At 37.5% G+C, this 16,157-nt stretch overlaps 1 protein-coding gene across 1 annotated transcript; it reads left to right on the top strand.

The window, feature by feature from the left end:
• Window positions 1–8,497: 8,497 nt before the first annotated feature.
• LOC122088698 (beta-fructofuranosidase, soluble isoenzyme I-like) lies at window positions 8,498–14,060 on the top strand. Its single transcript, XM_042658016.1, has 6 exons — window positions 8,498–8,948; window positions 9,092–9,100; window positions 9,947–10,791; window positions 11,655–12,058; window positions 13,385–13,472; window positions 13,565–14,060. Exons 1-6 carry the CDS (start codon window positions 8,564–8,566, stop codon window positions 13,805–13,807), a joined length of 1,974 nt encoding a protein of 657 aa, XP_042513950.1. The 5' UTR covers window positions 8,498–8,563; the 3' UTR covers window positions 13,808–14,060.
• Window positions 14,061–16,157: the final 2,097 nt, after the last annotated feature.

Raw genomic sequence — 16,157 nt, 5'->3', positions numbered from 1 at the left:
ACCTAGATTTGTCGTATTGCCTACCTAAACTTGGAACCCGTTAAATCAGAATAAACCTGAACCAGACCAAACAAAACCAAATCAGACCAACCCGAACCAAATCAAACCTACCTGCCTTCCCCTTAGTTGATAAAAATCAACTGCAACCGCCTAAGTCTACAGCCGCCCAGGCTACTAGGTAGCTGCTCACCCTATGACCTTCCACGGATGCTCTTACATGGAAACGGTAAGCCTTACCATCTTCCTTTAAGGCTTCCATGGATAATAATCAATTCACATTTGCTTCCATGGAGATGGCAAGGCTTACCATCTCCCTGTAAGGGTTTTTCATGTTTATTTGGGTTTTTCTATAAATAGGTGACTTGGGTCACCGTGTAAAAGGGCTGAGAAATCCTAAGAGAGAGAAATCCCTGTTTCAAAAGCCCCTGCAAAACAAGAGAGAGAGAGAGAGAGAGAGAGAGAGAGAGAGAGAGAGAGAGAGAAGGCAAGAGTCTAGAAAATTTCAGAGCCGATCGTATGAAGCTCACTGAAGTCCATGCCCTAGTACAAAAGCTTTGCCCTAGTTTCAGAAGCCTGTTTCATCCGTTTCTGGTTAGTACAGAAGACTGCTTAAATTTTTGTAGTTAATTTCAATATTCTTATTATAGCGCAGAAGCCCTGCCCATATTCCCATAGCTAATTCCTATTCTAGGAATATAGCGCAGAAGCGATGCCCGTTTTCCCCCAGTTGATTCTTGTTCTAGGAATATAGCATGAAAATTCTGCCCGTGTTCCCATAGCTAATTCCCATTTTAGGAATATAACGTGGAAACGTTGCCCAAATTCTCAAAACCAAAATCCATTTTTAAACCATAGCATGGTAGTCCTATAAGATTTCTTACCTAAGTGCCAGAAATTTTAATTACTCCAAGAAAGTGAGAAGAAAGTCAAATCTTTGCCCCTGAGTCGGGGAGGATTATGGGAAATTTTATTATTGCTATAAGTTGTTTCATGTAAATATTAGATCGTAATTTCATATGTGTGCATGATACATACCCCATCTCTACATGCATTATTTTATGTGTTCACCACATAAAATAACGTCTTCTAATTATCATTTCATGTATTAATTTATGCATTTGTGCATTGAATGATAGTCTACGTCAGCATTATATATACTATCATATGTGTTCCTCACATAAAATAACAATCATAATCATCATTTCAGGAGGCATCGCACATATATGTAAATAATTTCATTGCATTTTCTATTATTTTATGTATTTTCATTTTGTGTGATTTTAGTATAAACTATGTATTATTCCATGTGATGTTTTAATAGTTTTTACAATCATTTCATGCAATTATATATATATATATATGCGTTACATTATTTCATGTGATAAAGTTTCCATGTTGGCTTAGGCTGTTAAAATTCTCGAGGGAGAATATTCGAAATCTAAGCATCTGGTAGAAAGACCAAAAATTCCGAGTGAGGTGGGTGCCTAACACCTTCCCACACTTGTAACCTGACATGGACCCCTATCTCTGGAACAGACCAAAATATGAAGTCAAATTCTGGGATTCTATCATTTCACAAAAATTCAACCCCCTACTCGAGCTCGATCTCGATCTCGATCTCATGATCAGAATTGGGCTCCATAACAAAGTTCTAGGCCCTGAATCCTAGATGATGACTTCAAAAATCATGCTTTTTTCATCTCCCATGGTTGCCAGACATGTTTGAAGACATCACCCTACAAGGCATATAGGTGAGAGGAAATAAGTGGGAAAAAGATAATAAGGAAATATTCCACAAGAAACCCTAAGAGAATGAAGAAGAAAAAACGGATAGGATTAACCTCTCTCTCTCTCTCTCTCTCCATACCCGATCCCATCCATCCCCCTTACACCTAGGGAGGAAGAAGATTTGGGGAAGATAAAGAAGAAACATGCTCCCCCAAAGAAAATGGGAGAGAAGGGATCGAAAACCCCCCTTTGATACCTGATGAAATCGGAGGGTCGAGAGGAATCGTGGAAACAATTTATTTTCCGATATTTGTCCTTACACATTTGTGAGCTCCTATAGCTATGTGGTCCTCTCATAGATTTGGCTGTCCCTGCTACCCTTCCTATGAAGTTTTATTATCAGCATTGCTCACAACCCTATTCAGCATGATCAAACCAAACATGTGGAGATCGATCGACACTTATCAAAGAGAAGTAGGATATGGATCTTATCATTGTGCTTTTTGTTCTTAATAGTGAACAAATGGCTGATACATTTACTAAAGGTCTTAGTAGTAAGAAATTTCATCATATTATTTGCAAGTTGTGCATATGTGATTTCTATGCATTAGCTTGAGGGGAAGCATTGTAATAATGGATTTTTAGGAAAAATGTTAGATTCCAAATGGATCCTTAGGTCCTTAAGGGGTTTAATAGTCTTTTTAGTATTATCAAACTTTCTCCCCGTTGTTATAAATAAAGAGGATTGATGTCATATTTGACACAAGTCATTACCCAATCCAACAGATTACATAGAATTAAAACTATGAAGCATGGATAATCTTGATCTTCATGAAAGACTTCTTCTTATTGTTCTTCCCTTGAAGCTTGGATTAGAGCATATATGTTTAATTTTTTATGAGGATTTTTATATTAATATAGTAAATAGTTTCTTTTTTAATATTTTTTCTGATAGCTTTTTCTATTTTTTTTCTTTAATTTAATGTTTTGTTGACAGATTTCATGCTTTTATGCTCCTTTTCTCTCTTTTTATTTTTATTTGGGTCTTATTTTTTCCATCTGGTTTGACTTCCTAACAATTTGGTTATGATTATCTATTGTTTTACTGTATCTTTCATCAAGTTTTCATGGCTTTCATCAATGATTCCTTTTGTTTTTCATTCCTTTTATTTTCTCACGTTCCTTACAACTAGGTCTTTTGGTCATATCATTCTCTTTTGATTCTTAAGAGATCATTTGCATATGATTAAACTTAATTTTTACAACAATGATATGTCATGTTTTGCTTAGGCAGTGTGGCCTTTTCAAAATTTTCACCATATTGCTAACGTTCTCAGATATTGGTTTGAAGTTAAACAGTAGCCAAACTTAGGTTCGGATATATGGTTAGTTCATTGCTTTTTATAAGAACCCTTGCATTACAACGTAGCTATTATTCCTTTTTTCATTTTATTTTTTGTCATTATGCATATGGCTCAAGTTGATTAGCATACCAATGGTAGAAGTCCTTTTTAACTTGGTAGACCGAGGTATCAAACACCTTCGTTAGATCGTAACCTGAGATGAGCTTGACTCTTGGTTGGATCAATTTAGGTGGAGTCAATAAGTTTTATTTGTGGGTCCTGAACCCTAATCTAGGTGGTGACTTTTTCATTGAGACTTTAGACCTCTTTCCTTTGTTCTTGCACATAGGTTATCTTGCAGTCAAACGTCTTCAATGTTTCCTTTCTTGGGATATAATATATATCTGTACTTGCAGTAAGTAGCTTCCTACCACTCTCTACAAGAGTGGTAGCATGACAAACTAGTTGTATGGACGGTAACACTCACAACACTTCAATTCACTTGCTTTTCGAACCTAGGCGGAGTGTATACCATTTTGTTTCTGTTGAGTAAGCCTTACGTATTGTCACACCCTGCCTCAAATTGGCCAAGGTATGCGGCATTGGACACCCATATCTAGTTAGCCTAACCCTCCAGGATCGTAGATGCAATACCTTAATTTCATAAATGCCATTAAAATCACATCTACAATCAGAATATGCTAATAAAATCATACAATTACCATTGGTGATGTACTAAATGATAAAATTACATTATACAATTTCCATGTCTGAAATTAACCACATGTTACAATTTTTACTTACTACACATTTCATAAATATTTACATTAACAAAAATAACCGAAACAACAAGAGTAAAATCCATCAACAATCTAGTGTCTCGTAGACACAACCTAACAATCGTTGCCAAAGTCCAATCAAGCCTTAACACTGGTTCCACCATCTAAAAAAAGTATTCAATGAAGGGTGAGCTTCACATACAAGCACATGCAAACAAATGATGCAATGCATCCTCAAGAAAATTAGATGATGCTCGATGATGCTCGTGATCCAGTTTAAACACACAATATCTAGCAAACAATTACTAAGTCGAATATAAGGTCTCAGTGCTACTGCAACATAGGTGATATCCTTGGTCCCAGGCTCCCACACCATCAACGGTCACCGAGCGATACAAGCTAGTTGCAAGTCAGGAGCCTGCAGTTCCCGAAAAACCTATCAGTCACCCCACAAACCCCTAATGAGTAATCCCACCCTACAGCCACGGTCCTAGAAAACCCATCGGTCATCCGAGCTGTAGGTCAATCATGGTCTCAAAAAACCCATCGGTCACCATTGCTGTGGGATAGCCACACTCTTGGAAATACCCTCGATCACCCGTGCTGCATCCGCCTCTGTGTATAGTACGTCGTACTGCGGATATGGTAGTCCCACAAACATACCATCCCTTGGGATTAATTAATATCTAATCCCCTATTGGCAAGTGGTGTAGCACTTGGGTTGTTATCCTAACCAGATGCAATCTAGATGAATGTGTATACCATCACCATACATCACACACCATACATACACACATCCTCTGATCTCTAGGCCCATGGTACTGGAATGCACCTCAACCACATCGTGCCCTAGACCGTCAAAGCCACAGTTATAACTATACTACTGACCTCTGGGCCCATGGTATTGGAATCCCCCTTAGCCACACCGTGCTCCAGACCGTCAGTACCATAGTTACAACTGTAAACCCCATCCACAGAACCACAATCCACATTCACAGCTCACAATCACATAATCATAATAACTTACCTCACTTGCCTTTGCATTCCAAAACCCATTCCACAGCCTCATCATTCTGTATTCACGGGTTAGTAATAATAATAACAGAAGAGTAGCAGTTCAATTATATCACAATCACAAGATAACAACATGCATAACATAAATGTCACAATTCACACATATGTATGGTTCACGAAAAATAGAAAAGAATTCAGAAGCACTCCGTAAAATAAAATCAATCACCCACTCACCTTATAAACCAAATCACAAGTTCGATAGGATCTCCCGTAATCAATCGTGTGTCCTCGCCTGGTAAGTTTAGCTTTCTAACCAATGGTGTATCATTTTTTTTAAACATTTAGAACACCTAATTTGACTATATACATGTTCACTAATGAACTCAAATTAACTCCCAACAACCCATGTACTAACCTAATTTAAAGCCTCAGAAAAGCCCTCGAACTACCCTTACCCATAGGGTTAAATTTAGGTAAACAGGTAGGGAACATAACCCACAAGGGGCAGGGTACTAACCAGCAAAACAGGGACTGATTGGGCTTAAAAACACCCCAACTGGCGGGTGTTGACCGGCTGGCCGCTTGCCCCAACCGGTGGGTCATTTTTGTAGAAAATTTATGCAATTCCACAGGCTGTTCTGTAAGTTTCCCTAGCTTGGGCTGCTCATAGCCGATGGGTATTGTCTATGGCAACATGGGGAAGGTCTTTTATGGCCTCTAAGGTCATTTTATAGCCCTCAAAATTCCAAATTATAGTAATTAAAAATTGTATAGCATTATACTATTCCTTTCTTATAAAAATTCAGAATTAAACCCAAATTGGATAAATAGAAGGTCTAATTCCATTTTTCCCCCAAAATTCTTCATTCAATTAAAGTCAATTGTATGGAATATTGTAACTCCAGTCCAAATCCACTTCCAATTGAGTGGGATAATGGGTTATAGGGAAGGAATTAAATTAGTTAATCTAAATTCCCCAAATCTGAAATCAAATAAAATTTTGCCTACACTTTTCTGCAGAATTTTAACCATATTCTTCCCCAATTCAGTCCCAATTATACTGAAATATCCTTGTATAGCAAAAGCTAAGATCCAGGACTCTTAGAGATGGGTTAACATTAAATTGTAGCCTTAAACCCTTACCTAAATTAGGGATTCTTCTATTGGGTGCTGATTCTACATGCAGGGACTATATTCCAGCCCCTAATTTACTAAAATTCCTACCCTAGCATGCTTCTAGCCTAATTAACCTAATCAAACTTTGGGGAATAAGAGGGCAGCGGCCTTGTCTTAGCTGTGGGCAGCCCCAAAATTACAGTTGTTGTTCCCTTCTTCTTCTTCTTCTTCTTCCTCTTCTTCTCTTCTTCCCCTTTGCTGCTCCACCGGATATTAGTTCACAAATGAAGTGAACAGTAGCAGCTTTCTTCTTTTATAATTCAGTCCAAAGGATCCTTAGGGCTCGTTTGGTTGAATTATTAAAACACTCCAAAAGTAAACTAATTTTTAGAAACTTACAACTAGAACTAATTAAAATTAATTTCTCATCAATGGACCCCACCAAATACTGACCTATTAGGTTGGATTCGATCAACATTAGGACCTTTACATAGTGGGTAAGTGAGAGGCTCGGGAGTGTAGGGATGTGGGCCTCCACAAAGTAAATCCAAATTTTCTTGCATTCTGTCAACCCAACCTGCAGGCTGGTTGGTAGTTCGGTAACCTGCCGGTTTGCCCATTTTTAGCTCATTTGATGTCCTAACTTTTGGGTCCTTGAGTCCACTCAATGTTGGACTGGTTCCAGTCATTTTCTTGGCCATTTAATACCCCAAACTTGGCCATTGGATTGTTAAATTCCTTCTCGTATTGCTGTACACCAGGATAGCCTATTGTCCTTGTGCCAGCTGGGTCCTGACACTAGGTTCAGCTGCTTTTGATTTCAGGGTGTTACATGTATTGCTTGCTTGGCTTCTTGAGGTGTCCCTCTAGAGCAAAAGAGAAAACCACAAAGAATAAATCTTGTAATTCATATGTTGTGGTTTTGCTATCAAAAGAAAGGACATAGGTTGGGCAGCTAGAGCTAGTTGATCAACCAATGGTTGGGATGGGAGAGGAAGGGTTCTAGAGGGGGATGTTGAGCACAATGCCAAGAGTATCCAACCTTGACCTAAAACGAAAATATTAACTTATATAGAAGCATGAAAGACATTGGATTTTATAGTTGAAAAAGCTTATCTAGAAGGAGGAAGTGAAGCCTATAATTAATTCTAGTATGCCCCATTATGGAGAGTACAAATGAATTCCAAAGGGCTGTTGCAAGATAAAGAAAATGAAGAAAGACAACCTAATTCTCTTCCCATTTTTTTAAAAGTAAAATGTAAAATTTTGTATCTCTTTCCAAGGAAAAAAGGTTGTCTTAGTTTTAAATGGCTCTGATTTCAATTCTTCTAGTCCACAATGAAACTCTTCAATATTTTATGAAATTTTGACAAAAGGATGGATAAAATATTTTCAAAAATAAATACAAAGTGACAAAATTTTTTTTTTAAATTGAGATAACGTCCCAATATGCACTCCAACATTACACTTTAATGAAAGAAAATACTTTTTGTTTTATCAACTTGCAATTTTTGTTGTCCATATTTTAGTTTAGATTTTGGGGGAAAAAATTGGAGTAAAATTGTGAATTTTTCATCACAATAAATTTTAATTTTATGAAATTCGTCATTGAATTTTATTTATATTTTTATACAATTTAATTCTAGATGGATTCTGAATATATAATTTATATTTAAATTTCAAAATAAATTATCTAAAATCATTATTAGTTAAAACAAATTATAATGGTAATTTACCAGAAAAAAAGAAGAAGCAATTTTCGTAATTGTCATATAAAAACTTGAATAGAATAAAGCTAAAATTTGGAATTACCTTTTTTTAATTTGGATCTCTCAAGTAAAGACCTTGTTGAGGTTTTAAAACAAGAAAACAGAGCTATTTTCTATGATATCCATTTAATAATTTATTTTTAAACAAATTATGTCCATGGCCTTCAATTGGTTCCAACTAATAGTTTGAAGAATTGGTATCAAATTGGTCGATCCATCTCAGTATCAACAAAGGTTGATATTGGCCACTCTCATATCACTGGATTGGTACGGACCAAAGATAAAAAAATATATATAAAAAAATAAAAAATATGAGGTAATTCGATCTAATCCAAACCAATACAGATTGATTCGAATCGATATCGGCCTCCTAAATCCCTAGTTCGGAGAGGATATTTAAGATTCAGATTAGAGAGAATTTCCAACTTCTACATTCCACTTGTTGCTCTTGGAGCTTTCTATGGTATTATTGTACAACATTATTTGTGCGTGGGAATAGCATTCTCCCATAGAGAAAGTTGACTAATTAACAAACCACAATAGAACTATTTTTAAAGGTTCAAATGAAATTATATTTACTTAATTTAAACATAAATTAAAAGATAGCAGAATTTTTTTTTAAATAAATAAATACTTTGCCTAATAAGAAAAGAGTCACTTTTTCCCTATTTTTAACCCTTTTCTCTAAGTCCCCAAACATCCCCTCCACCCACCTACACACAAACAATACAAGTTGACAAAGTATAAAGCCAACCCTGAATTCTCTCCTACTTATACCTCTAGGCTTCTCTTACTTCCGGTCACTAACACAAACATGGAGACCAATCCTCTTCCCATCAATTCTGATATTGAAGATGCTACCTCTCCTTACAATCCATTGCTAGGAAATGATACACAGCTCGAGAATTCGCGATGTTGCCGGAGATCCATAAACTTCTATGCTTTGATCTCCTTCTTGGCCCTGCTCTTGGTTTTTGTAATGGTTTTGGTTGGGAGTCAAAGATCTGGAACCTCAGTAGTAAACAAAGGCACGGCATCCTCATCATCATTATCAAATTTACGAGGAGTATCGGAGGGTGTGTCAGATAAGACATTCCGGCTATTTTCCGGCAATGGAGAAACATTCTCATGGACTGAATCCATGTTGTCTTGGCAGAGAACTGCCTACCACTTTCAACCTAAGAAGAGTTGGATGAACGGTACGTTACCAAATAAGCCCTTAACTATTCTTATAAATTGATTATTTCATTTTAATTGTGTTTGTTTACATACTGATCCGATTCTGTTGTTTCTTCTGTTCTTTTTTTTTTCCTGACCGGGCAATATACTTTTTCTTCGTCAGATCCTAATGGTAAGTCTCTCTCTCTCTCTCTCTCGGGTATCAATTTGGAATCAAAACTGACCATTTACAATCGTATCGAACCAAATCAAATCACAGAAGGATCTCTCTCTTAAGGGTGTTAATTTGGAATTGAAACCGGCCATTTAAAAGCACACATCACTGAATCAAAGATGGATCAGTATAGTATTGGTTTCGAGAAAAAGAATCTTCATTAGTATGGTATGGTATAGGTATTTAACGCAAAACCACTTGATAGGAATTGAATTACCTATTCCCCAATCAAACTAAGGATACACATGTATAATAAACATATATTACATATCTCTATGTATATTCTGGAAGAAGGTTCATTGAGCAAGTTGGGTACTCTGCACCCTTTCACAATGATTTTTATAATTATCCATTCCATTAAAACAATAATATAATAATCCCATGTGAGAGGATTTATAGAATGCCTTACGGTCAGAGAGCCTTTTTCCATTTATTATATATATATATATATATATATGTATTATATACATATCTCAGCATGTGGATACGGATGGTTTATTGAATTAGTAATATTAGTATAGAATTGCATCAATGATGGTTAATTTAGTAATAATACACATGTATACTATCTGAATTTTCAAATTGAAGAAAAATCATACCTACTATTGCTGACTAAGACTAACGATTTATGAAATCGAATAAAAATCATATCAAAATCAAACCAGTTCTATATGATTTTGGTATTGAAAATGCATTCTTATTCTCGATATGTTATAATTTTGATTGTTCCTTTTTATTTATTACATTGAACCAAAACCATACCGATTAACACGCTATACTCTCTTTCTCTCTTTATTGTTGCAGGTCCATTGTTCTACAAGGGATGGTATCACCTATTCTACCAGTACAACCCAGATAGTGCAATATGGGGTCTCATACGATGGGGCCATGCCATGTCAAAAGATTTGATCCACTGGCACCACCTCCCCATGGCCATGGTCCCAGACAAATGGTATGACGTCAACGGTGTCTGGACCGGTTCAGCCACTATCCTTCCTAATGGCACAATCATCATGCTCTACACTGGATCCACAACCGAGTCAGTGCAGGTCCAAAACCTTGCTTACCCGGCCGATCCAGATGATGACCCATTCCTCACCAACTGGTTAAAGTACCCGGGAAACCCGGTTCTCGTCCCGCCACCCGGTATTGGTGCCAAGGACTTCCGAGACCCGACGACAGCGTGGCAAAGCAATGATGGAAGCTGGAAAATTACAATTGGGTCCAAAGTTAACAAAACCGGCATAACACTCGTGTACAAAACCAAGGACTTCAAAACCTATGAACTCTTGGACGGTTTGTTACATGCCGTCCCCGGTACCGGCATGTGGGAATGCGTAGACTTTTATTCTGTCTCGACCACGGCCGATAAAGGGTTAGACTCGCCGGTGAAGTATGTCCTCAAGGCGAGCCTAGACGATGACAAGAACGACTACTATGCATTAGGAACTTATGATCCAGAGAGTGATACATGGACCCCAGACAACCCTGTTCTAGATGTTGGGATTGGAATGAGATATGATTATGGCAAGTACTATGCCTCCAAGACATTTTATGATCAGAATAAGGATAGGACAGTACTTTGGGGATGGATCTCAGAGAGCGACAGCGAGGTTACCGACGTAAAGAAGGGATGGGCATCCGTTCAGGTACTTTGTCTGGCTTGTGCTTTAGCTAAAATTTGAAAAAGTAGAAGGTAGTGAAGGAGGCAATGGGCTGGGTTTAGGTTGGACCGGATTTGGTTGAGTTGAACTTATTATAAGTTCTAAACTGACCACAAGTCGATTCGATTTATATAATTAATTAAACAGTATTGATCATGCCAAGCTCTTAAAAGGTCATCTCATGTGAGATAGTAGGTCATTTTATGTGGCACTAATTGGTCCAACCCGGTCCACCATCCGCCCAATGCCCAAGTGTAGATTCCATCATACCATAATTGGAAAACTAGGTTTCAACTCGGGTGAGTCACCTAAGTCGAGTAAAAAAGACATAAAATCTAGTTAGGAATCATGAAGATTTACCTAGGTTTAAGAAATGACCAGAGCAGGTTCGAGTTAGTCCAAACTTTTATCGACTTTGTATTTGTTCTTGAGTCATGTGACTATTCATAGATCATAAGTTTGGTCTACAATTAAGACGTTATAATTTTTTGTTTGTTGTCTTTAATATTACCCTCTCTTTTTTCTCAAATGCTAAGAGACCATAACCTTAATCATTTCTCACTCTTTATTTTTTTTTGTTCAATCTCCTCACTCCTGAGGAGGAGAAGAATGAAGATATCAAAAAATAAGAAAAATTACATGACTCACCCAGACTGGGTTCGATTCGCTTGACTGGTCATATTTGGAAAAAAATGATTCGTGCAAAAAAACCTGATTTTCCAATTATGCAATAGACATGCCTTCCCATTTAAGCTGGTCACATTAGTTCTAATCAATGAAACCATGGATTGGGACTTTAATAGTAATATTATTGTAAATCTCTCATTATTAACATGTTTGTTTCTCAGGGCATTCCCAGAACAGTGGTTTTTGATGAGAAGACTAGGACTAATATACTTCAATGGCCGGTGGAAGAGGTGGAGAGCTTGAGATCGAACAGTAAGACTTTCAACAATATAACAGTCGAAGCCGGTTCAATAGTCCCTCTTGACATTGGCATGGCTACACAGTTAGACATAATTGCTGAGTTCGAGATTGATATCACACCCTTGGCTTTGGAGGAAACAGTTGAGAACGATGTAGAGTTCAGCTGCAGCACTAGTGAAGGTGCTTCCACCCGGGGCGCAGTGGGACCATTTGGTCTGTTAGTTCTTGCACATGAGAGCCTCTCTGAGCATACTCCTGTATACTTCTACCTTGCTAAGGATGCTTTTGGCAATATCAAAACTTTCTTCTGTGCTGACCACTCAAGGTAAGAATCTCAATTTTCTCTGTTTCATTCTCAGGGTATATCCAGAATTTGTTCATAGATGGACTATTTGTGGGTTTGTCCTGTTGATCTTATTAACAAATGGTCTGTTCCACATGGGTCATGAACCGATGAACTTACACACTTTAGAAACAACCCGAACATGCCGGGTCCACCCAACCTGCCAGGCTTTTGGATCTAATGGTATCTTATTAATATAATTAGGTCTATTAGTAATACGGATCACATGGCAGATTAGATGGGTCTCGAATTTTGTGGATAGGTAGATCTCGGTCTTTTTCACATGTGAAATTTTAGCCTAAACATAGTTTGCCAAATGATAAAATATGAGATTTTAAAATTCAGAACTATGAGATAATGCACAACATATATTGTAGGCATTCCTCATGCCAATACATGTAGGGTTATATGGTTGGATTAAGATCTGAAATGTGTCTATTATGTAAATAAAATAAAATAAAATAAAAATGGTCTATTTGTGGGTTTGTCCTGTTGATCTTATTAACAAATAGTCTGTTCAACATGGGTCATGAATCGATGAGTCTCAAATTTTATAGATAGGTAGATTCTAGGTCTTTTTCACATGTGAAGTTTTAGCTTAAACATAATTTGCGGCAAACATGAAAATTTACAGAAATATTAGATGGTGCACATGTATTGTAGGCATTCCTCATGCCAATACATCAAAAGTTTTTTGGCTGGATTAAGATCTGAAATTTGACACGTGTTTAGTTCAGACCATGTACTATCTATCCTATGGTCGAAATTATCACTCAATCATTTCACTCAACACAATAAATAATATGGATTATGTCTACCTGCCATCTTTTTCTACCATAGACAAATGATTTTATGATATTTTGAATTGATTAATTATGTGTCAAATTTTGTGGTCCAAACTGATGTGGGCTAATGTGGACCTTTCCCATAATGGGCCTGATAGATTGGTATTGATAGAGGCTGGTACCGTTCCTGATATTGATTAATAAACCTTTTTTTTTTAGACAACTGCCTAGTGCAATTGGTGAAAACGTGGTGCACTATAAGTCTTGGATCCCCTCCCCTACAGGTGGTTACCCGCAAGGGTGCGAAAACTACATCCCATGGATGGTGTGAGATGGTTTGGGGTGGTTAGCCCCCTCCCCAAAGCTTTTATAGATTAGGTACCCCTCTCCCCATCAAGCTAGTCATATACCCGAGACACCCTATTTTAACCAGATCAATTGCTGCCTCTTTTTTCATATGAAGAGTTAAATGATAATTTGTACTTAGAACTGAAAGCTTTATTTGATTTATCATTTGATGCAGGTCTTCTAAGGCCAGTGATGTTGGTAAAATGGTTTATGGAAGCACAGTTCCTGTACTTGCTGGTGAAAAATTATCTATGAGAGTAATGGTAAGTTGAAAGAACAAGTAGACAATTAATAAAGACTGAAATCTTTTAAAACCAGAAAAATTGATATAATGTTGGAATCCATGGCTACTCAGGTTGATCATTCGATAGTGGAAAGCTTTGCTCAGGCTGGAAGAACATGTATCACATCACGGGTTTATCCAACAGAAGCCATATATGAAAAAACTAGAGTCTTTCTTTTCAATAATGCTACTCAGGCTAGTGTCACTGCTTCTATCACGACTTGGCAAATGAAATCAGCTGCAGCCATTACCTCCTACTCCATGATGTGCATGTTTCTGGTCATTTTGATTCATATGGTTTTCTTGAAGATATGAGGATCATAGGTTTATCAATATAGACAAAATAAACTATGCCCAGGAGGCTGAGGATTCAGTTCTGAAGGGGAGAATATATCCTCGCTATGTTGTGCAAGCTTGCAGAGAGACAGGTGGAGTTTGAATACTAGGTTTGTGTTGTCAGATCCCAGCAGGCATAGTTTTTGGAAGAGTATTGTTATATTTAAGAAGATCATTACAAGTGTCTTCAACTTTCCACTTAGTTATGAAATCTTTGAAAATCTTGAGTTTTTCCTAGTGGTCAGCCACTGGCCACATATTTTGATTATAAAACTATCAAAAAAGGTTATGATTTTAATTTTATGAAAGTGTGAGTGATTCAACCCTAGTCCACTATGGTGGGGTTTTTTTTTTCTTGTTAATCAAGGTGTCCTAGCCAGCTTACACACACCTCGATTAATCTTCGGGGAGATTAGCGTAGCAATCCACACCATGGTCTCCACTTAAATCGCAGATGCACATGTGGGGAATTGAACCTGGAACTGTGCATCTATCCACACAATCCCTAATTCGACCTAACCATCTAGGCCACCCACGGATGGGTTACTATGGTAGGTTGGATACACAAGGAAGACAAATATCACATTTGTGATACAATCCTATCAACTAGAGATCGAATTACAAAGGGAAAGACGACATTACGTTGCCATGTGGAGTCCTTCACAAATGAGGTAATTGAACTGGAATAGAGTTATTCAATACAACCTCTCAAGTTGTAGGTGGAGGGGATCGGACCTTCAACTTATCGGCATGAACTGGAATCGTGTTGTAGGAAGTGCTTTATTCAACGCATCAGGTTGCTTATTTGCAGTAGAGATGAATTGTAGCAGGAGCTATCGTTTGGCGCCTGTTCACACACGAAGTTAAAATCTATTTTTATGTGCTTGGTACAAGCATGAAAGACAGGATTGGCTAAGAGATAGGTGGTGTCAATGTTGTCACATCACAATATAGGAGGATCACAAAGAAGAAAACCATGTCAGCATAATAGGTATTCCAACCAAATCAATTCGGAGGTCGAATCAACAAGAGACTTGTATTCCGTTTTAGTGGAAGAGTGAGCAACCTTTTTTTGCTTCTTGGAAGACTAGGAGTGGAACAATGATCAATATTTCCTGCCCAATCTACATTAGAGAATGCTTGAAGAGAGATTGGGAATGGAGAAGACCGTGTGGGTACAAATGTGCTTAAGATAACGGAGAATTTGTTTGACAAGGCACCAATGATCCTCAGTCAAAGCATGCATATGCTAACAGGCCTTGTTAACTGTGAATGCGATATTAGAGTATGTAAGGGTGACATACTACAAGTCCCCAACTGCGCCCCCCCCCCACAATGGAGTAATATTTACTAGGATCAGACATAGCAACACCCCTTGTAATCAATACCGAAGAGGTTTTGGTGGCAATTAGAGTACGGATAGGCTTGCAATCTGTCATGCCAGCATGCTAAAGAAGGTCCCAAATATATATTGATTAGGATATGAGAAGGCTTTTAGGATGGAGAACCACCTCAATTTTGATGAAAAAGTGTAATGGGTGAAGACCTTTAATGGAGAATTTCGTGGCAAGCTGTTGGAGCAACTTTGTGACCTGCAATGCTCAATTTCCTATTACAACAATATTATCCACATATATCTGGATGTAGATGAGAGTGGCCAACAACTTGTTTGAAGATAAAAGAGACGGATCATTCTTCGAGGCAGTGAAACTTAATTGAAGTAAGAAGGTGGATAACTTATGAAACCATGCCCTAGGTGCTTGTTTAAGCCCATATAATAACCGATGAAGACAACAAACTTGATCAAGCTTCTATTTGTCTTCACATCTAGGGGGCTGCATCATATAGACTTCCCCTTATAAAATGCCATGAAGAAAGGTGTTTTGGATATCCAATTGGCATAGGAACCACTGCTAGAAAGCAAAAGTAAACATAGCCCCATAATTGAGTCACCATTGAAGAGCTCAATCCTTATTTTGAGGACCTCGAATAGCGACCACTACTAGAAAGCAAAAATAAACATAGCCCCATAATTGAGTCACCAGTGAAGAGCTCAGTCCTTATTCCAAGGACCTCTTCAAACCAAATCCATTTGGAGAATCACAAGAAAATAAATAAATAAATAAATGCCACACAGTTTCTTTTCCTTGTTTAGAGGAGTCACATAAATCATCATTTATTCCTGAATCTATCGACTTGGATTCAGAAGATAGTCCATGAAGCAACAATCTCCACAACTTAGATTTACAAGATATATTTTCTGAATCTTAAATTACTAAGATTATATATTAACCATCTAAAGGAATAAGCCTAAGCCCTGTGACATAAA

Source organism: Macadamia integrifolia, chromosome 9 (assembly GCF_013358625.1).
Source record: "Macadamia integrifolia cultivar HAES 741 chromosome 9, SCU_Mint_v3, whole genome shotgun sequence".
In the NCBI taxonomy this organism is placed as follows: domain Eukaryota; kingdom Viridiplantae; phylum Streptophyta; class Magnoliopsida; order Proteales; family Proteaceae; genus Macadamia; species Macadamia integrifolia.
This window is presented reverse-complemented; position numbering and strand designations above follow the sequence as displayed.